Source organism: Mytilus galloprovincialis, chromosome 6 (genome assembly GCF_965363235.1).
Source record: "Mytilus galloprovincialis chromosome 6, xbMytGall1.hap1.1, whole genome shotgun sequence".
Lineage (NCBI taxonomy): Eukaryota > Metazoa > Mollusca > Bivalvia > Mytilida > Mytilidae > Mytilus > Mytilus galloprovincialis.
Window position 1 is genome coordinate 77,928,872 of NC_134843.1, and position 23,114 is coordinate 77,951,985.

General features: G+C 33.5%; 1 protein-coding gene across 1 annotated transcript; it reads right to left on the minus strand.

Annotated features, from left to right (window-relative positions):
• Positions 1–4,879: 4,879 nt before the first annotated feature.
• LOC143080395 (uncharacterized) lies at positions 4,880–21,589 on the minus strand. Its single transcript, XM_076256228.1, has 6 exons — positions 20,529–21,589; positions 18,519–18,623; positions 17,849–18,157; positions 14,041–14,817; positions 8,829–8,852; positions 4,880–5,771 (listed from the first exon to the last, which is right to left on the minus strand). The coding sequence occupies exons 1-6, from the start codon at positions 20,563–20,565 to the stop codon at positions 4,960–4,962; spliced, it is 2,064 nt and encodes a 687-aa protein (XP_076112343.1). The 5' UTR covers positions 20,566–21,589; the 3' UTR covers positions 4,880–4,959.
• Between the last annotated feature and the right edge of the window lie 1,525 nt (positions 21,590–23,114).

Here is a 23,114-nt window from a genome sequence, read left to right on the forward strand (position 1 = left end):
ATATTCATATGATGGAGATGTATTATTGTCATTTTGTTTATTTTCTTTGGTTACATCTTCTGAAATCAGACTCGGACTTCTCTTGAACTGAATTTTAATGTGCGTATTGTTATGCGTTTACTTTTCTGCATTGGTTAGAGGTATAGGGGGCGGGTTGAGATCTCACAAACATGTTTAACCCCGCCGCATTTTTGCGCCTGTCCCAAGTCAGGAGCCTCTGGCCTTTGTTAGTCTTGTAGTTTCTTGTGTACAATTTGAAGTTTAGTATGGTGTTCATTATCACTGAACCAGTATATATTTGTTTAGGGGTCAGCTGAAGGACGCCTCCGGGTGCGAGAATTTCTCGTTGCATTGGAGACCTGTTGGTGACCTTCTTCTGTTGTCTGCTCTATGGTCGGGTTGTTGCCTCTTTGGCACATTCCCCATTTCCATTCTCAATTTTATCTTATAATTATATTTTATTTTAATAGGTAAAATTATAAAAGCAAAATGTAAATTCAAGCAAGACACACTGATCATATGGTCGTTGTATCTTTTATAGATTTATAAAAGGTTTGATTTAGCAAGATTAATTTAATAATCAAACATGCAAAGATAAGCTACCAAATTTTAATTTTATACTGTTTGAAGACCAAAAAAAAACAAAGTTTGATTGTTGTTCGCCTAACGTACAGTGGAAGATATATCATACATGTTCAGAAAGAGAAAAATTAAACAACCTAATAAAAAGAGTCGGAACTGTATTGTACATGTCTTTTGTAATAGCAGAAAAAGGCAGACCGTCTTTTGCAAACAAAACAAAAAGTACACTAAAGGGTTTAACAAAATAAAACACATAACCAGTGTGAAAACATTATTTAAACACATACAAAAAAATACATATATTGTTGAACATACGCTGATTTGAACTTTGAAAACGAATGTTATATGCTAATATATATAAACATTTAGGATAATCAGGGACTTTCCATACTAGTATACAGAGTCCCTGGTATAAGGTTCAATATATTCGCTTTTTAAAAAAGAAACATTTTTTCTTAACTTGAATATTGAAAAGTAAATACACATAACCTTTTCGACATTTTTTAACATTTTTGAACGTAAAGACAATAAATAAAAATGTTAAACAATGGCAAGGGGATTAATAACTTTAAGATCTTGACTCTTGAGAAAACAAAATTGTGTCTTTTCAATAAAAATTGCAAATTCTGTAAACTTTACTTTGAATTGTTAGTTATCTGTCGTAAGGATATAAAAGATATTAGAGTATAAACTAAAACTTACTTTATTAAATGCCTCTACGTTTGTAATCTAGGATATCCCGACCATCTTCTAAGACAGAGCGACGTAACCCATAGACACCAATTATGACGTGTATTCTTTATAACGAAAGAACGTCAGATCACATGACAATCGACTTTTGTAATGACTTTGTGCTCTGGGGACTTATTTTTAACCTTCTCTTCATAACTTTAATCGTTACCACAATTAGATTATCTAACAGGAATGTGTCTGCAGTACACAGATGCCCCACTCGCGCAATCATTTTTAAGGTTCAGTAGACTGTGAAATTGGGGTAAAATTCTAATTTGGCATTTTAAATTTAGAAAGATCATATCATAGGGAACATGTGTAATAAGTTTCTAGTTGATTGGACTTCAACTTCATCGAAAACTAACTTGACCAAAAACTTTAGCCAAAAACTTTAACCTGAAACTTGCACTATCATTTTCAATGTTCATTGAACCGTTAAATTGGGGTCAAATATTTTATTTGGCATAAAAATTAAAAAGATCTCATCATAGGGAACATATATACTAAGTTTCAAGTTGATTGGACATCAACTTCATCAAAAACTACCTTGACAAAAAACTTGGAGCGGGACAGACGGGCGGACGGAACAGACGAACGAACGAACGGACGCACAGACCAGAAAACAAAATGCCCATAAATGGGGCTTAAAAATAAAAGACGCCTCAGTAAAAATATCACGAATGTGTGGGAAATTTTAAAAACTGCTAACAAGAATAGAACTAATCGTTGCATTTCATGCTGTTGACCAAATATGAAGTTATTTTGTTCTGTTGCAGATGAGAGAAATGTATGTCTTTGTATGAAGAAAAGACAGACGCACATATGGGATGAATGTAATATATATATACATAAAATTGGAGATAAAGCAATAATGTATTCATTTTATTTTTTTAAACTTTAATCTATCATGACTTTCTTTCAAGTGATGTAAGCACGAGATTGCCTACAATGCAATATAGTAGAAAACTTTTTTTTACCAACCGTGCGAGGGCTGTATAGCCAGTCAAGGTCGTTAAACACTTCCAGTTGTTGTACACATAATTCCTATTTCCAGAGGATAGAATTACTCTAGTAAAGAGCAGTTTTAAATATCGACTCTATTTATTGCACTCTTCTAATGCCTTGCTACCATAAACCTTCGATGTTCACTTATGGCACAAAATGGCCTAAAATATCAACTTTATCATAAAACACCAAAAAGGTCTCAATTTGGTTCTTAAATGGGTCTATTTCAAAAGTCTTAATGCTAAATATATCAATTCTTTTCATGAGAGTACAAAATATTCTTAAAAGTATGCCCATTTTAGACATTTTGTCAAAATATGATGATTTTGTGCATTTTTCAGACCTAAAAGCTTTAGAAATACATTGGCCGCCACCTTCGATCCAAAATGTGTTGTAACGAAAAGGTTCCAATTTTGATATAAATTTCATCAATATAAAAACATTTTGGATCGTAGATGGCGGCCAAAGTTAATTATGCCAAAAACAATTAAAATTATGGTAAAAAAGTACCAAAATTAACCTTTTAATACAAATTATGTTTATTTAAGGGGTCATAGCTCCATAAAATATAAAGGAAAGTGCCAGAAAAAATATTTTTGTCTTACTAGCATTATCACAAGTATTTCTATGCGAAATTTGTAATTTTTTGGCCCGATTTAAAAAACATAAAAAATTCAGGGCCAATTTTAACGCTTCGTGAACAATTTCCAAAGTTTAACAGATATAGCTGACAAGAAATAAAGGTGTTAAAGTGTTAACAATGCAACTTTCCAACGACTACTTACATTCAGGGACATGATCCACATAATATAAAAAGAAGATGTGGTATGATTGCCAGTGAGACAACCCTCCACAAGAGACCAAATGACACAGAAATTAACAATTATATGTCACTGTACCGCCTTCAACAATGAACAAAGCCCATGACGCCTAGTCAGCTATAAAAGGCACCGAATGAAGATGTAAAACGAAAAATGAACGAAACACAAATATATAACACATTAACAAACGAAAACCACTGAATTACAGGCTCCTGACTTGGGATAGGCACAAACATACAGAATGTGGAGGGGTTAAACATGTTAACGGGATCCCAAGCCTCCTCTAACCTGGGACAGTGGTGCAACAGTACAACATAAGCACGAATATAAAAATAAGTTTAATAAGTCTTAACTCATCAGAAGGATAAAAATACAACAACTGCAAATACAAGTGGAAGTTGCCGGGTACTTGTTCATCCTAACAACAAAAAGACAATAAGTACAGATCCGACAGTACTCGCAGTTACTGACACACTGATGTTCGACTTTGTCCAATACCGTTTTCACCACAGAGTACCAAGATATAGATTGGACATATTTTCTCGATCTTTTTTTTCCATTCTTCAATTCGTATCGTGCATGTAATTTAATGACGTTAGATATTAAATCCATTCAATCATCTTCATCTTTGTTATTGTACACATTTTTTCCAACAGACATAGCCTTTGAACAAAATGGTTTGCGCAGATTTAAGGAACTCGTCTGAGATTTTGTTGATACACAACTTGTTGTCTGTATCATTTGGTCTCTTGTGAAATGTTGTCTCGTTGGCAATCATGCCACATCGTCTGTTTTATATTTGATTTTTCAATAATACAAAAAATACTTCAAGAAATGTCGGCTTTAGAGCGCATACAATGCAATTTCTAAATATTAATTTCCAAGGACATAATTCTCTAAAACATATTTAATCAGCACTGAGTCTCAAACATGTCTCAGCTTTTGCCGATATCAATCTTTGTTTTAAATTTTATAAAAATTGAAAAAAAGCTGTATTTAAAGCGAGAGCTTATAAAACTTAATTGACGGATGACGCCCGGTATTTGTATGTCCCCCTCCAACCCCATCCCACACGGCGTTGACTGGGAGAAAAATTGAGGTGATGTGTTGTTATTGTCAATGATATATCTATCTACCAGAGTTAAACTGGAAAAAGGGTGTAAACGACCAAAGTTTACCTTCGACAATGCGTATACATGGCCCAGGATGCAGTCAAATTTATGAATTAGTCTATTGAAATTATAATATCTATTTCTTTAATGCTATATCACATGCTTTACATTTAAACTGCAACCTTAAATGATTGGTCATATATATACTGTTACATAACAAGACGATACATATTTTTTTCTGATGTCGTAGAAAACTAAAACAGACAAAAGATAATGCATGAAAGGCCGCAACGGACTATAACTCCAGAACATTACACGGGATTGAAATCAAACTTAATTAAATCACGAGTGGCCAGTCCCTATTCATTTTAAGTCCACTGACATGCTCATAGTTATACAGATAGACTGAAAAGAATGCAGAAAATGGTTTTCGGTATTAACTCTATAACCTTAAATAAAATTGCAACGAAATTTATATACACACTTCATTCGGATGAATCTATCACTTATTTTTTCATAAACAATTTGCCAAATGCAGCTAAGGTAATCTGTTCCTGAGGTAGAAAAGCAAAATTCAAAGTTTTGAAACATATGTATAATCAAACTTTGTAATACTTTGAAACTCTCTGTAGTTGAAATAAGTTTAATAAATCAAAACATAACATTATATATTATAAAATTTTAAAGTACTTCATAAGTATTCTAGTTCACTTAGTAGATTGAATTTGTTCATATACAAACAAATTGTTAATGTTATCTAATATAAACAATTTTCTTGTAGAGTCACTAATAAGAACGACACAGGGTTTTATCACAGATTCAAACCCTGATTCCATGGCTTTATGACGCTTGCTAGTAAGGCTTACATGCCAAATGCTGTCTGATGTTTCGCAAACAATGTACAGTGTGTCATTGTCTATCATGGTCATTCCAATAGGTGGGTATGGAAAAGGTTTATCCTCAAAAGTGAAATGTAGCTGACGATCATCATTATAACGAGCAATATATTTGTTTGTATAATTTGTATAGTATAAATAAGGACTTGAAAAGAAAAGACCATCTTTTTGATGAACTTTCACATTCTGCATATGTTCAATTGATTGATTGTCTCTTATATTAATGAACTTTAAACCTTTGTTTTTACTGTTCATGCAAATAACAACATAATCACTCGTGGTTACTGAAATAGCGTAGCACCAACGGTCAGTGCTAATATACCTTACATCCTTATCATTTCTCTTAACATTATGTAGTTCTATGTTTTTTGTTTCTGGTACTGTTATGGCAATTACTGATTCATTCATCACGGCAAGATCGTGGGAATCACTTTGAAGATCGATTCCCGAATGCTTACAATCTATTATATGATATTTGAAAAGTGTTTTCTTTGAAAGCAAATATATAATATTATTTCCTTCAATTAAAACGCCCCTGTTGATAACTGGCAGTGCTGATAACTCGATTTGTCTGTCTATTTGAAATATTTGTCTACCAACGGGATCCTCAGATGGCGCTGCTCCTGGTAAAAGAGAATATTGTCAACTTCATAGCATATATACATGAAGGTTCTGTAAGATTTAAAAAACATAACATCTATATCAGTTATTTAATATACTTTATTTTTTTCTTCTGTTTCTTTACTTCTACATGGTATTAAAAAAAGAAAAACAAACCTTACTCTTTCTAATGATACACTTTAAACTTTTAAAAATGCCCTTTCTGAAACTGCAACTAGCTGCATTTTTCATAATCTTTTTTGATTTTAGATACACCAACGTTTAGTCAGTAAAGATGGAAAAAACCGTCATTGTTTTATTGTGCTATGGTATACTACGGTGGCAGAATGCGGCCATGAAAGAAAAAAAAATTATGTTGTTCCCTCAAGATACTATGTCGTTCCCTCAAGATGCTATGTCGTTCCCACAAGATAGTTATCTCGTTCCCTCAAGATACTATGTCGTTCCCTCAAGATACTATGTCGTTCCCTCAAGATAGTTATCTCGTTCCCTCAAGATAGTTATCTCGTTCCCTCAAGATGCTATGTCGTTCCCTCAAGATACTATGTCGTTCCCTCAAGATGTTATGTTGTTCCCTCAAGATAGTTATCTCGTTCCCTCAAGATGCTATGTCGTTCCCTCAAGATACTATGTCGTTCCCTCAAGATGTTATGTTGTTCCCTCAAGATAGTTATCTCGTTCCCTTAAGATACTATGTCGTTCCCTCAAGATAGTTATCTCGTTCCCTCAAGATACTATGTCGTTCCCTCAAGATGTTATGTTGTTCCCTCTAGATAGTTATCTCGTTCCCTCAATACACTATGTCGTTCCCTCAAGATGTTATGTTGTTCCCTCAAGATAGTTATCTCGTTCCCTCAATACACTATGTCGTTCCCTCAAGATGTTATGTTGTTCCCTCAAGATGCTATGTCGTTCCCTCAAGATACTATGTTGTTCCCTCAAGATAGTTATCTCGTTCCCTCAAGATTTTAAAATTGTATTGATATATGATTCATTTCGCCCTTCGAAGCGGAACTGTAGACGTGGCCAGATCCCAAAAGTAGAATATTTACATAATAATAATGATATAATAATTCTGTATTTAAAGAGAATAACTGAGACGGGATAGGAGGGGTCCTGATCCAGAAATCCCGGGCTTAAAAACACGAAATCTCAAAATCCCGAATTTAAATAAAGTAAATCCCGACGTCCCGTAATCAGAAAAAAAGAATTCCCGGATCCGAAAGGGTCAATCCCGAAATCCCGAGCTTGAAAACACCCGATCCCGGAGTCCCAGTAAAGGTAGCACTTCACAGTTAGAATTGTAGTTTCGCATTTTGGCCCCTGAGGATTTTTCAAATATAAGAGCTAGTGTGCAATAAAATTCATTTTTGGATAGCTGAGTATTCAAATAGCCTTCGTATTGGGTTTATATGAACATCAAGATCATATAATGTATGTAATATAGGCTGTGTTCTGTATGCCAGTCCGTATTTGTATGTTCATACCATACATTGGTCCGGCAATTTTTGTAATGTTTTTTTCCAACTTTTTGTCGCACGAACTTTGTGATTAGATTTTACGAAAAAATTAGGCGAAAGACACCCATTTTTTATTTAATCATTAGGAAGATTTATGAAAACAGTTTCTAAAAAGGTATCACTCAAAGGCATTGAAGTTCTAGTTTGATCCAAATTTTGGGGGGATATGTGACATGCATGTTTACCCCCTTTTTTCAATATTTTATGGTAAATAAATGCAGAATGTTGCCATGGATACACAGAAAGGGAATTATTTTTCACCCTTTTAACATTTGAAAATTAAATCTAAGGAAGATACTGATTACAAACACATGCACATGTACAACACAAACAGTTAGGTTAGTGTATTAGAAATCCAGGAATAGGAGATGAGAAAACATTTTGTGGCTCATTGTTAATTTTATTTTCTAAGAGGGTGGTAAAGGGGTATTTTCGTGCAACTTTTTCGGCCTTTTCATTTTACGTGTTTTCGTGATTTGGTGTTTTATTTTTCGTTTTCTCGTGTTTGGTTCGATGTGCGTGCTTCGTATTTCCCCTTATTTATTTTCCGTGTTTCGTGTCGGTGGTCTTAATTTCTCGTTCTTGCATTGTTCCGCATTTGATTAAAAAGTGAATTGGAAGTTACTCCACGTCTTTACTCCACCGTTTCGAAGTTGGAAATAAAGAATAAATCAATATAATTGTATTGCTATGTTGAGGGAACGAGATAACTATCTTGAGGGAACGACATAGTATCTTCAGGGAACGAGATAACTATCTTGAGGGAACGACATAGTATCTTGAGGGAACGAGATAACTATCTTGTGGGAACGACATATCATCTTGAGGGAACGACATAGTATCTTGAGGGAACAACATAACATCTTGAGGGAACGACATGGTATCTTGAGGGAACGAGATAATTATCTTGAGGGAACGAGATAACTATCTTGAGGTAACGACATAGTATCTTGATGGAACGACTTAGTAACTTGAGGGAACGAGATAACTATCTTGAGGGAACGACATAGTATCTTGAGGGAACGAGATAACTATCTTGTGGGAACGACATAGCATCTTGAGGGAACGACATAGTATCTTGAGGGAACAACATATTTTTTTTTCTTTCATGGCCGCATTCTGCCACCGTAATGGTAAGTGTTTTGTATTCTTGTCTTTCATAATATTTTTGCTAATATGCTTTGTCTATATGTCTTTTTGTGTTCCTGTGTTATATGTTTGTTATTTTCTATATAGCGATGAAGATTATATCACAATCATTGTTGACGGCTGTCCCCCTTTCTTTTGACATTTTTGCCTGTTATATCTATTTGTTTTGTTCAAACATAGCTTTAAAACCAGGTTTAATCCATCAGTTTCTGCACAAGAAAACGCCTGTACCAAGTCAGGAATATAAACAAATTTATTTATTCGTTTGATGTGTTTGAGCTTTTTATTTTGCCATTTGATTACGGTCTTTTCGTTTTGAATTTTCTTCGGGGTTCGGTATTTTTGTGATTTTACTTTTTCTGTGGTGCATTTTATATCGATTGAACTTACTTTTATTTCCTGCAAATGGGTTACCTAAATAAACGAATAAAAACGATAGTTCATGTCAGATATTGAATAATAACAGTGATGAGCTGCATTGATTGGTAAAATATACCAATAATGGTATCGTACGTTTGTTTACTTTCGTTCTTGATAAAAGTAAAGTATTCTTCACAGTAGGTATAGTGTCCGGCTAGGATCGTGGGTTTTCGAGTGATTTGGTCCATTTTTTTCGAGTGTGGTTCGGGCTTTTTCGTGTGATAAAACATGCGATAAGTTCAATTAACGGATATTTCGTAATTATAACAGTTTTAAACATGACTACGCATCTTATATTGAATGCTATATATGTTTTGATCAACAAAGAAGCTCAATTTCCTTGTATTTAATAAATAAATCAGTGTTTGTTATTGTCCAGGTTTTTTCGAGAGCAACTGTGAATTCGTCCGGGTTTTTAGACAAATGGTTCGGGTTTTTTTTACAGAAAATTGAAGGTATTTTAGGCTTTAAAAAATTACTTTTTTCAAGTTCAAGAACTATAATTAAGTGAAGGACAATATCATATATTCCCAATAAGTCATCAAAAACATATCAAAATGAATCTTTTTTCAATTTAATGCAAATATTCTGTCTGGAGAGCGTTATACAACTATTTTCCAGTGTTCATTTAGAAATAACTTGATCCTTAACAAAACAGTGTCTAGAACATTGTGCAGGGATCTCATATTCATTTTAACTTCATTTCATGTTATTTTTGATTTTACAGTTAATAATATTTCTTGTGGTGAACTCCGAAGATTAATAATAGAAACCTATTAATAAAAAAACATGAAAAACACACACACTTAATCCATCCCATTTTTATTGTCATTAAACACAAAATTTGAATAAAATTTCAGATAAAATCAACAATGATATGCATACATGTATAAAAAGAAGATGTGGTATGATTGCCAATGAAACAACTATCCACAAAAGACCAAAATGACACAGACATTAACAACTATAAGTCACCGTATACGGCCTTCAACAATGAGCAAAGCCCATACCGCATAGTCAGCTATAAAAGGCCCCGAAAAGACAATGTAAAACAATTCAAACGAGAAAACAAACGGCCTTATTTATGTAAAAAAATGAACGAAAAACAAATATGTAACACATAAACAAACGACAACCACTGAATATACAGGTTCCTGACTTGGGACAGGCACATACATAAATAATGTGGCGGGGTTAAACATGTTAGCGGGATCCCAACCCTCCCCTAACCTGGGACAGTGGTATAACAGTACAACATAAGAACGAACTATAAAAATCAGTTGAAAAAAGCTTAACTCATCAGATGGACAAACATATAAATGTAGTTCATTAGCCTAAATATGATCCTTTAGCAATGATAGTTAAATACAAAATGTGTATATCATATGCTATCACCAGCTAGATTGACCAGTGCTTTGAACGACACCAGGATCACCATTTCAATGTCTTGATTAATATTCAAATTTTCTACTTTTTAGACCCTTTTCTTTTAATGAAAGGTAGTTATCATGGTGTTCAGTTGCTGTATGGCCATGCAATTATAATATTTGTGTTATCAGACTCCTGCTCACAGTTGTAGCATTCAGTCATTTTCGGTTTCCATTTCTTAAACATTAAAATAAATAATACAAGATAAAAGACAAACTTGTATATCATGAAATATCTAAGATGTATACATTTTTAAGAACATACATCTCATCTTATACAATAAATGCATGTACGTCTCAATTCGAATAGTCTATGCTTATGTCAAACTGTACGCGTATGGTCGGACCATATGATAGATAAAGGAAGATGTGATATGAGTCCCGATGAGACAACTCTCAATCTAAATAACAATTTATAAAGATAAACCGTTATAGTCTAAGGTACGGACTTCAACACGGGGCCTTGGTTCACACCGAACAACAAGCTACGAAGGGCCCCTAAAATAACTAGTTCAAAACATAAACGAAAAAAATAACGGTTTAAGGTGTGGGATTGGATAGAACAAAAAATTTAAACGACAGATATACATGTAGTTATGTTACTTGGCGAAAAATATATTGTTTTGGCGAAAGAGGTGGCGAAAAAATAAGTGCTAAAGGGGAAACCCAATTTGGAACCATATAGGTATATCTTCTCATATATGTTATGATGGTATGATACTAAACCCCTAACGGGAAGGATTGTGCCTAATATTCATATGATGAAGACATAATCTTTCAATCAGTTTAATTGAAATCTGGAGCTGGCATGTCAGTTAACTGCTAGTAGTTTGTTGTTATTTATGCATTATTGTCATTTTGTTTATTTTCTTTGGTTACATCTTCTGACATCAGACTCGGACTTCTCTTGAACTGAATTTTAAGGTGCGTATTGTTATGCGTTTACTTTTCTACATTGGCCAGAGGTATAGAGGGAGGGTTGAGATCTCATAAACATATTTAACCTCGCCGCATTTTTGCGCCTGTTCCAAGTCAGGAGCCTCTGGCCTTTGTTAGTCTTGTATTATTTTAAATTTTAGTTTCTTGTGTACAATTTGGAGTTTAGTATGGCGTTCATTATCACTGAACTAGTATATATATTTATTTAGGGGCCAGCTGAAGGACGCCTCCGGGTGCGACGATTTCTCGCTGCATTGAAGACCTGTTAGAGACCTTCTGCTGTTGTCAGTTTTATGGTCGGGTTCTTGTCTCTTTGACACATTTCTCATTTCCATTCTCAAGTTTATACAACAAGAGTGCACACGCTGAAATGTCTCGCCTTCTATACTAATCATTGATATTATGTTGATAGTCTTAAGTATAAAGCTTTATTACAACTGTCTCATAAACATTAACCAAGATAACTAAACAAAGACCAATGAACCATGAAAATGAGGTCAAGGTCAGATAAACCATGCCAGGCAGACATGTACAGCTAACAATGCTTCTATACAACATATATAGTTGACCTATTACTTATAGTTTTAGAAAAATAGACCAAAACACAAAAAATTAACACTGTGCAATGAACCGTGAAAATGAGGTCATGGTCAAAGGAAACCTGCGCTACTGACATAAGTATCATAAAATATTTCCATACACCAAATATAGTTGACCTATGGCATATAGTATTAGATAAATAGACCAAAACTTAAAAACTTAACTTTGACCACTGAACCATGAAAATGAGGTCAAGGTCACATGACATCTGCCCGCTAGACATTTACACCTTACAATCATTCCATACAACAAATATAGTAGACCTATAGCATATAGTATGAAAAAAACAGACCAAAACACAAAAATTTAACTATAACCACTGAACCATGAAAATGAGGTCAAGGTCACATGACATCTGCCCGCTAGACATGTACACCTTACAATCATTCCATACAACAAATACAGTAGACCTATTGCATATAGTATGAAAAAAACAGACCAAAACACAAAAATTTAACTATAACCACTGAACCATGAAAATGAGGTCAAGGTCAGATGACACCTGCCAGTTGGACATGTACACCTTACAGTCCTTCCATACACCGAATATACAAGCCCTATTGCTTATAGTATCTGAGATATGGACTTGACCACCAAAACTTAACCTTGTTCACTGATCCATGAAATGAGGTCGAGGTCAAGTGAAAACTGTCTGACAGACATGAGGACCTTGCAAGGTACGCACATATCAAATATAGTTATCCTATTACTTATAATAAGAGAGAATTCATCATTACAAAAAATCTGAACTTTTTTTTCAAGTGGTCACTGAACCATGAAAATGAGGTCAAGGACATTGGACATGTGACTGACGGAAACTTCGTAACATGAAGCATCTATATATAAAGTATGAAGCATCCAGGTCTTCCACCTTCTAAAATATAAAGCTTTTAAGAAGTTAGCTAACACCGCCGCCGTAGCCGCCGCCGCCGCCGGATCACTATCCCTATGTCGAGCTTTCTGCAACAAAAGTTGCAGGCTCGACAATAAAAACGATTCAATAATACAATAAACGTATGTATAACAACGACGGTTACATAAAATGTATTAATTTTATAGTTCAAAAGCTACACAAAACAGCACAGGTTACAAGTTGAAACCCACTATTTATTTTATAGTTTTTAAACGTAAACACATAAGATTTTTTGCTATAAAGAATGTGTATAATCACTCGATAAAAAAAGGACACACTCGAAAAAGCCCGGAATGCTCTCGAAAAAACCAGGACATAAAAGAACTGAATTTACTCTCAAAATGTCGTTTTCAATGCAATAACAATTGTTTTTGTAAAGTGTCTGTATAAATAAGGATATATAGATTCCATGAATGCATTTTTGTCGACATTTGCATTGGTATGTGTAAGAAAATGGCTTTATTCGTTATTTAGGAATAAAAGCATTTTAAGGCTAAACTTTTTAAACAAAAAGCAATGTCAGAATGATACTATCTTTATATCTCAAATGCTCACATATCATGTACAACTTTGTTTATCAAACTCAAGCTTCTTTAACACGTCTTGTTACAAAAGAAGTCTGTTTGTTTACATTTTTGATCATATTCACTCGAAAAAAAGTGGTCACACTCGAAAAAGCCCGATCAAATCACTCGAAAAACCACGATCCTAGCCGGACACTATACCTACCGTGTTATTGTACATTTAAAAAAAATCATTTTCAAAAGGATCTAATATAAGCAAAGCCAGAAGCACTTAAAAAAATGAAAACAGCACATTATAAAATTCATGCGTCCGAAGTGTTTTTCTGGATTTACCAAAAAATTGAAAGCCAAGGATGTATGAAAACAGAAACAGCTGAAGGGCTTAAAAAAAACCTAAAAAAATGGTAAAAAAAGGTTTGTTATAAATCATGAGCTAATGATACCCTCTGAGACAAACAGTCCAACAACAGAAATATCGACACACTGTTGTAAAGAATGATCATAACAATTCGTCATAGAGTTTATGCGTCTGAGGCGCTTTTCTGGATTTACTTTCAGGAACGCTCAAAGCTTAATATTTGAAAGCCAAAGATGTTTTAGAACCGCAACAGTTGAAGTGCAATATATCACCAATATATATATTCCAGTGCAGTTTTTCAATTTATGAATAAAAACACATTTTGCAAGAATATCATATGAATAAAATTTTGATACAGACGATTCAATCAGTCAATCTTCTTCATTAAATATTACGTGAACAAATAAAAGGACATACTAACCTAACACTGTTATATATGCCTTCATGTTGGTTGATCCGAACTCATTACTCGCTTCACACATGTATACACCATTGTGCTTGTCCTGTAGCTTTGAAATTCTTAAAATTCTAGTGCCATCTGTATGATTAACTACACGGTAATATGTTGGATCGGAGTCATAAATAAGTTGACCATTGAAATACCACTCAACTCTCTGTTTTACGTTTTCCGTACGACAAATCAGTTGCACCGTCTCATTTAGTTTTCCAGTGGTGTTTGTGATTTCTGCTGCAAATACTGGCTTATTTCCAGCTATCGTAGCTTTTTGCCTTTTTTCTGAAGTGTTTATTGCTGAAGTGTTCATTCCTGTTTCATTTACTGAAGTGTTCATTCCTGTTTCGCTGTCAACAGGAATTTCTCCTGTCTTCAGATCCAGACTAACTCTTCTTTCTTCTCTATGATTGTTTATATTTTGCATTTTTGTACTATCTGTTTCCATTTGATTTGAACTATTTTCTTGAGTAGTTCTTTTATAAAATACTGTATCACCACAATGATCATTATTTTGATCGTTGCTTGTTTGACGTGATGCTGTTTCAAGAGTATCCTTGCTGTTTTGTTGTTTCTCTTTTGTTTTATCTTCATTAAGAAACGCTGGCGACTCTCTGTATATACTATTTGAATCCTCTGAATCCGGGTGTTCGATGTGAGAATTTGTTTCAAAATCATTCTGCAATTGTTCTAGATGTGCTGTTGGCCCTTGGACGTCGGTAAACAGTTGATGAAGACCTGGGAAGGCTGTAAAGTAAGAACAAATTGTATATAATATATAAAATTGTGGTAGATAATAAAAAAAGACATTTAATAATATAATGAACTATTTTAATTGAAAAGGATGAGCAAGATCGGTTGTATGCATGATTCAATATATATTATTTATCCCGCCAAGTTCATTAATTGATTTTGTTTTTGGTTCATGGGCAAGATGACTAGTAAAATATGACCTGTTTAACCTTCAAAATCACATGGTGTCATTCACTATTGTTTTATATGGTTAGTTTGCTGTATAGTATTTTATGTTCTGTATAGAAGGTGACGATTATATTACTTTTCTGAGTAGAAAAATAACGCTGCGATGAAAAGAAAAGAGGGCTTAAGGCTAAAAAAAACAAATTGCAAAAATAACTGGATTAAGATGACATACAAACAATTCAAAAGAACGAAAAATGTCCCATGTACACAGCTGTCAAATTATAATTCATAGTAACATTTCTATCCTGATTGCACATGTACAAACATGTATAACCATTCAATAGGCTACTAGTCAACGAATGCGAATTAGATGACCTTCTGTAAGTCATATATTGCTAACATTCTGATCTTTTATTTCAAAATGATATCCATGTTAGTCTGGTCTCGAAATTACACAAACAATCATCTTTAATCAAACTTTATTTGGTAAAGACATTTATCAAACAGCAACATAACCGTTTTGCATTGTGAAAAGTAGCATGTTAATTAGATGTTATTTTGGATACATAAAACATATATGTATAGAAACGATCTTTAGTAACCGAGTCGGACCCAGCAGAATTAATCTTCATCACTTGGGAAATAGATATTTAAAGGAGAACGATTCTTTAAGAATTTTTTGTCCTCAATGCTCTTCAACTTCGTACTTTATTGGCCTTTTTAACATTTCTTTTATTAGTGCGTCAGTGATGAGTCTGATGTAGACGAAACGCGCGTCTGGCGCAAATGCAACATTTTAATTCTGGTATCCATGATGAGTTTATTCACAACAAATGGGTAGATGCCACAGTTGGTGGAGTTGTAATGCCCTGAGGGTATCACCAGCACAGTAGTCAGACATGAATTATCATTGATATGGTCGTACTATTTAATTTACCGTTTACAAATCATTGAATTTTGAAATACTTAGGCTTTTTTACCTCAGGAATAGATTACCTTACCTTTGACAAAACGTTTAGGAATATTTGGTCCTCAATTATCTCCAATTTCGTTCTTTATTTGGCCTTTTAAACGTTTTTTGATTCGCGCGTCACTGATGAATCTTTTAAGACGAAATGCACGTCTGCTGCAAATACTAAATTTAAATCCTGGTATCTATGATGACTTTATTCATCTAGATATAAGATTTTGGTATGAGTGCCAATAAGACAACCCTCCATCGAAGTCACAATTTAAAAAAAGTAGACCATTATAATTCAAGATACGGTCTTCATCACGGTGCCTTGGCTCACACCGAACAGCAAGCTATACAGGGTTCCAAAACATGACTAGTCTTAAACCTTTTAAACGGACAAACCAACGGTCTGATCTATGTACAAAACTAGAAACGAGGAACACTTATAATAAATAATCTCATCATAGATACCAAGACTAAATTTAGTATATACGCCAGACGCGCGTTTCGTCTACAAAAGACTCATCAGTGACGCTCGAATCCCAAAAAGTTAAAAAGGCCAAATAAAGTACGAAGTTGAAGAGCTTTGAGGACCAAAATTCCTAAAAGTTTTGCCAAATACAGCTAAGGTAATCTATGCCATGGCGTTGTCAGTTTGTTTTAGATTTAGGAGTTTGACTGTCCCTTTGGTATCTTTCGTCCTCTTCTATGCCTGAGATAGAAAAGCCTTAGTATTTCAAAAAATTCAATATTTTGTAAACAGTAAATTTATAAATATAACCATATCAATGAAAATTTATGTCAGCACAAAAAGTGCTGACTACTGGGCTTGTGATACCCTCGGGAAATAAATCTCCACCAGCAGTGGCATCGACCCAGTGGTTGTAAATAAACTCATGAACCACACCAACAAACGACAACTACTGAACATCAGATTCCTGACTCAGGATAGGTGCAAACAATTGCTGTAGGTTTCTTTTCTTTAGGCAACGGACTTATTCCTTATAGTTCTCATAAACCCAAGTAATAGACATCTATCAATTTTATGTTTACATTAACACTGTTTAAAACTGATGAAAATCAAAGCTTTTTCAATATTATAGAAATAAAGATCCCAATGATGATCGTGTATGAAAACTTTTGGATGTATGACTTCAAAAGAGGGACGAAAGATACCAAAGAGACAGTCAATCTCATAAATCGAAAATAAACTTACAACGCCATGACTAAAAATAAAAAAGACAAACAGACAAACAGACAAACAATAGTACACATGACACAACATAGAAAACTTAAGAATAAGCAACACGAACCCCACCAAAAACTAGGGGTGACCTCAGGTGCTCCGGAAGGGTAAGCAGATCCTGCTCCATATGTGGCACCCGTCGTATTGCATATTTGATAACAAATCCCGGTAAATAGTTTAATTCGGTAGGTCACATTCATGAAAGGGAAGGGGATTGTAGTTACGACGTAAGGAACATATCCGATATCATTTGTGAAATGGTTATTCCATAACGGTCAACCAACTCGTGATGGCGTCCGTAAAATTTACGAAGAGATGATTTCAACTTCACCATTTGGAAATCTTGGTTTAATAGCTTCCTTGTGAGCAGCAACCCTCTATCAAGAAATGTACCATTTTGAACTCTTGGTTCAACAACTTACTTGTAAGCAGCAATGATTTATAAAAGGAAGTATAATAAGGATATGAAGCCTTGACACATCGTATCAACTGATGCATATATACTCAATATATAGGTACTGAGTTATATAGATCCACAACGGGGGTATGGTATTAACTGCAATATCGTAGACATAGAATAAAAAAATCTTTATAAGACGTTTCATTATAAAACATTATAGTATTAAGAAGAAGTAATCCATCTATTTCACGCTTACCACGTTTTGTTTCTTCCTCATCCATGATGATTTTAATATCAAGTTGCTCATTTTGAGCTCGGATACCAGACAGTGTGACTAATTCGTGAATAAATATTCGTATTTCCTTTTGTAAACTACCAGCCTTTGTCATGATCATTTTCCAAATTTCAGCTAAAATTTCAACATCTTCTGTGGAAAAGGATGTAATCTTCACTGGCATATCAGAGGTATACTGTTCACACATGACCTCTATAGAATCTACAAGTGTTGCTGTATCCCAGTCCGATGGTACCTGAATTTGCATAAATACCGGAACCGTCTTAGATCCTGAAACAATGTTAATTGCAACAGTTAATAATTAATACTAACTAACCAGTACAAAACAAGATCAAACCAAATAAAGAAACAAAAACATACAAAGTTTTGAAAAAAGAATAACATAAAAAAGGTTGATAAAAACGTATTGAAACAAAATTTTGCTGGAAAATATCGTTATGTGAAAAAAAATAAAAATTGTATGACATTTCTTCTAAAATCTTTTAAAACACATCTTAATATTCAAGCAGAAGGGTTAGTTTTTGATACATTTATATTTATACATTTAAAAGTATATGTCTAAAAGATCCAATGAGTAAAGGGTTTTCATTTACAGGATGTTCTTTAACGGACCATGATCCTGAATACTGACCATCAGTGTCACTGTTGTTCAAGTGTGTACTCTCTATAACTGTCCGAACAGTTGCATTACCACATACATTTACTATTATGTCGTCTACCACTGAACATAAGCAATCTAGATGGAAAAGATAAAGGAATAATTAAAATGAAGGAAATAGGAAGAGAGAGAGAATTTCAATAAATAAAAAAAAACTAAAAAAAAACCCAAAACAATCGAATCCTACAATATTTGTTGATAAATAAAAAAAAAGGTGACAAATTATTGACTTATTCAATCGAAAAAGGTATCATTATTACGATGAAAATCTAAGAATATTCAGATTTGCGGAATATCAAGCGAAAACAGGGGGAAAAAAATCAGTTAATAAATTTTCTGAAAGCAATTGCTTGCCGGGTGTAAATGGGGGTAAAACTGATAACTTAAGCTAACACGTATTTGAAAGATAGATGATTGTATAACGTTTATATTTACTGCACTTTAATAGATCACTGAATTACAAAAACATTTCTGTACTAAACAAAGTTATCAAAGTCATTAAATTAATTACTTATCTTAAAATATGTGCAGAACACTGTTGAACTATTCCTTATTTTTTTCTGTTGTAAGTGAGAAAGTGGTACGTTTTAAGTTTAATTAAGAAGCAAACAATTGTCATTCAATTCAAGTATGTTTATCATTATGTGTTAAGTGCAAATCTCAAATTAAAATAATATGAAACCAAAGTTGCAAAGTTTGTAATAAATATATGGTAATTTATATAATTATTTTCTTCTGCTGCTTCATGCAGTACAAATAGAAAATATAACATAAACAAATATCCTTCGAAAGGAGGAAACATGAAACCATGGCAAACAATAAAACCAAGGAAAGATGAATAACTGTCTACTACACAACAAAAATTAAAGAATCGAGCATCAAACATCCCAATAGAAAATAATCAGTAGTTAACAGATGTTCAAATGTCATCACGTGAGAGGACACATACAAGTAACAGACACACGCTGAGCAAAACCGTCGTGTTTCTCGTGACCAGTAATCGGTAAGGTAAGAAGATCCTACTCCACATGTGGCACCCGTCGTGTTGGTGTTGCTCATGTTATTACAAACCCGATGAATAGTCTAATTCAGTAGGTCACATTCGTGGTGAAAAGGGAAGTGGACTGTAGTTACGACATACGGAACATATCCGATATAATCTGTGAAACGGTTATTCCATAACGGTCAACTAACTCGCGATGGCCTCCGTAAAAATACAAACGCATGGGACACATTGTTGTTATACATACGACAAAGTACAATGAATTAATCGGCATTAAAATGTTTCCCTATACCTTGCTAGTATCACACTGGGCAATAGTTGTTTTATTGGGAGCTACGAGAAATAGAAAAAAAATATAATTTGCTTTTGTTCAATCATTATTGAAAGGGTGAAATACTGAAGCTAAACTTCTCTTTTGTCAAAATAAGCAAAAGAAACATGACGGCGTCCAGACTTAAATACACAAGAAATGCTGATATATAATTTCGAATTTATACATTGTAAATTGTGTATTTCAAACTAGATTGGATATACTTTTAGTATTTTGAAAGTCAAACAGGGATATTTGAGTCAAATCGGGGAACATCATACCCGACAGCTAGTGCCCCTTTAATCAATTATCTATTGAGTTGACCAAATCATTTTCAAGGTAAAATAGATGAATGTAATAATCACATTTATGTAAAACAATATTTTAGTAATCTTCTGGTTTCATAGTTTTACAGTAGTATTTGTAAATGAACGTTACCAATTCAACCAGCCATTTGCCAACTGTAACGTATTTGCTTTAATTAATATAACATTGTTTTGATAATTCCTCTTATTTCCGTAATTATCCATTGGTCATTTAATGATTGCTGACCAAGAGTTTTCAAAAATTTGTCAATAAATATGGAAAAGCTGATTGTCATTTTTTATGACAGATTAATATTTATAGTTTTAAATATGTTAGTGGAAGCACATTATGTTTATTCAAATACCTATTTTCTGCATAACGTCTCTACAGGTTTCAGGCATTTCATAACTTGCATTCCCTTCTGTAATACTTTCCAACAGTTCTTCATATTTACAAAGATCTTTTCTGTGATTTAACTGGTCAAAGTATTAACACAAAAACAAACAGATAATCAATAGCATACTTATACTTCAAATAATGTCTCGTATTGTAACCAGTAAACAATAACCCTTGGCAGAATGTTACCACACACACAATGGACAAAAAGGGGAATAAACGATAGCAAGCGGGTAATTTATAACCATAGGTCAAAAGGACAAAAAACATTAACCTAATGGTGTAGCAAATTAACTTGATTAGAATACGGAGGTAAACTAGAGTGCTCTATGGGGTAAATAGTTCCTGTTTCCATTATTGAAACAGAGTTACGGTGGGTCCTACGATTACCTATATGACTATATTCAAATAACATTTAGTTTGGGCATGAAAAGCACAATCATGATGAAACAATTCACAAATAATTACCACAGTACGATGAACATCTCCACGCATAAATTAAATCTATTAGTATGACTGTCCCTCAGGTATATTTCGTTCCTCTTTTAAACTTTTCTATTTTCCCAATATAGAACTTTGTAGCATAAACTAAAGATAACTTGAAATTCATCAGACTTTTCTATATTCTAGATATCGGAAATAGATGTCAAAGTTATGTATAACGATCATATCCACAGTATTATATATTCAAAATCGTGATATATCTACTATATTAACAACTGGAAAAAATGTGCGAAAGACTCCCTTATTCAGTAAAGATGGAAGTTTCCGATTTTAAATATTTACGAATACTGCTGAAATCAATTAAATTTTATGAAACATGTTAGGAGTGTTGTACTCATTTTTAGGTTTCTAAAGCAGCAGTATCAACAACTTAACCAACATTTTCAAGCTTCTTGAAGTAGCAAGCATATGTTTACCTTGTTTAACCAATCATTTTATTTCCTTGTATTAGTAAGTTGTCATCTTGTCTGTATTTGAACAGAGGAAAATTTAATTTTGTATTTATAAGGACATATGGTTATAAGTAAATAAGTTGGGATGCGCAGGTTAAACACCATCATAGATAAGAAGTAATGTCGGTTGTGGGATATGAAGCATGTGTTATCCGTGTATATACGTTGTTATTTCATTTGGGTGTGGTTTTTGTCGTTGATATTGTGTGATCGTTTTGACGATTACTGCTATCCCTCTTTATTAGCCATTTTATGTTTAACTCAAACATAACACCTTTATCATTCTGGTATTAACGGCATGAAATTACCTCAAACAAAGCTCATTCATTTCTTCAGACATAATCTTACCTCAAACTTAACACATTTATCTCTCCAGTATTCACGGCATAACCTTTCTTCCATATATTCGCTACCGGATATTACAAACTTTTTCTTTATTTCATTTACTTTATTTTTTACTGATTCATTATAATGTTTTCCAACCAGGTTTGATAATCCGTCAACGGAACCAGATATAAAGTTCCAGTAATATTTGTACATGTTGTCATCTATTGAACGTACGTCTGTTAAGTGAAAAAGTGCGTTTCGAACCTTAACGATCTGTTCTAACCAGTTATACACTCCCCTTTCATGTGGGATATTCTCACATTTTGTTAATATGGCATTGGCTAAAGTAATATCAAGGACGGATACATCGATATCTTGTATTGGGACATGGTGACAAATACATGTTTGCACTAATCTTTCGCCAGAATATTTTTTATGAGAATTATCTTGTCTGTCATGATAAGATTTAAATAAAATTCTAAATTGATCTTTCGATAATGTTTTTGAAAGCTTTCTTTTCCCGTTTTTTACACACATACAACAGTTCATAGACTCATACAAATGAAATAGGGTGTGTTTATTTTTTTCGAGATACTCCTGAAACTTTTCTCCGTTTAATAGAATATTTGTCGATATATATTTTCGAATAACTTCTGGGGGTACTTCCATTAACAGTGCTACAAGACGGTAAAAATATATTTCCGTGTTTACTGTTGTAGACTGTGATGCCATCTTGGTATTCACTGTTGTTATACTAATCCAATAACTACCTAAAACATATCATTGATAATCAATTAAAAGCCAAACATTTATATAGCACTAACAGTATTCTGTTCACTTATGATAAAAGTATAATACTTTTATCATACTAGTAAGTGAACAGAATAAAACGAATTTTAATTGTTGCATATCAATATATCTTGTCAAACTTGTTAGTGCACCGCCTATAATATGCAAAGCTTCAAACGTGTAAACTAAGAAAACATTCTTTTACAATCAAAGAGAGACGGGAAAAAAAACTACTAGATTTTTAAACGCGTAAACAGACGCCAGGACAAAAAAAAACCCACCAAACACGGTGGAATGACAAACATTCTACAAAACATATACACAAACAAAAAAAACAATACTATATATGGGGCGATCTCGTGTAATACCAATGCTATATTCATGTGTTTGTTCATATGTTTAACACACAGACAGATAACTACAACAAACAGGATGTGTTAAATGTATATGCAAAACAGTATGTAAAAACCAAATAGAATCTG

What these genes read in the sequence shown, in the direction of transcription:
- LOC143080395 (XM_076256228.1), bottom strand. Translation starts at nt 20,565, where the DNA reads ATGCCTGAAACCTGTAGAGACGTTATGCAGAAAATAG. An exon ending in TGAGGAAGAAACAAAACGTG is followed by an intron (nt 14,818 to 17,848) that starts GTAAGCGTGAAA and finishes CTTACTTTACAG; the next exon opens with CCTTCCCAGGTCTTCATCAA. An exon ending in CCCATTTGCAGGAAATAAAA is followed by an intron (nt 5,772 to 8,828) that starts GTAAGTTCAATC and finishes CTCTTTTACCAG; the next exon opens with GAGCAGCGCCATCTGAGGAT.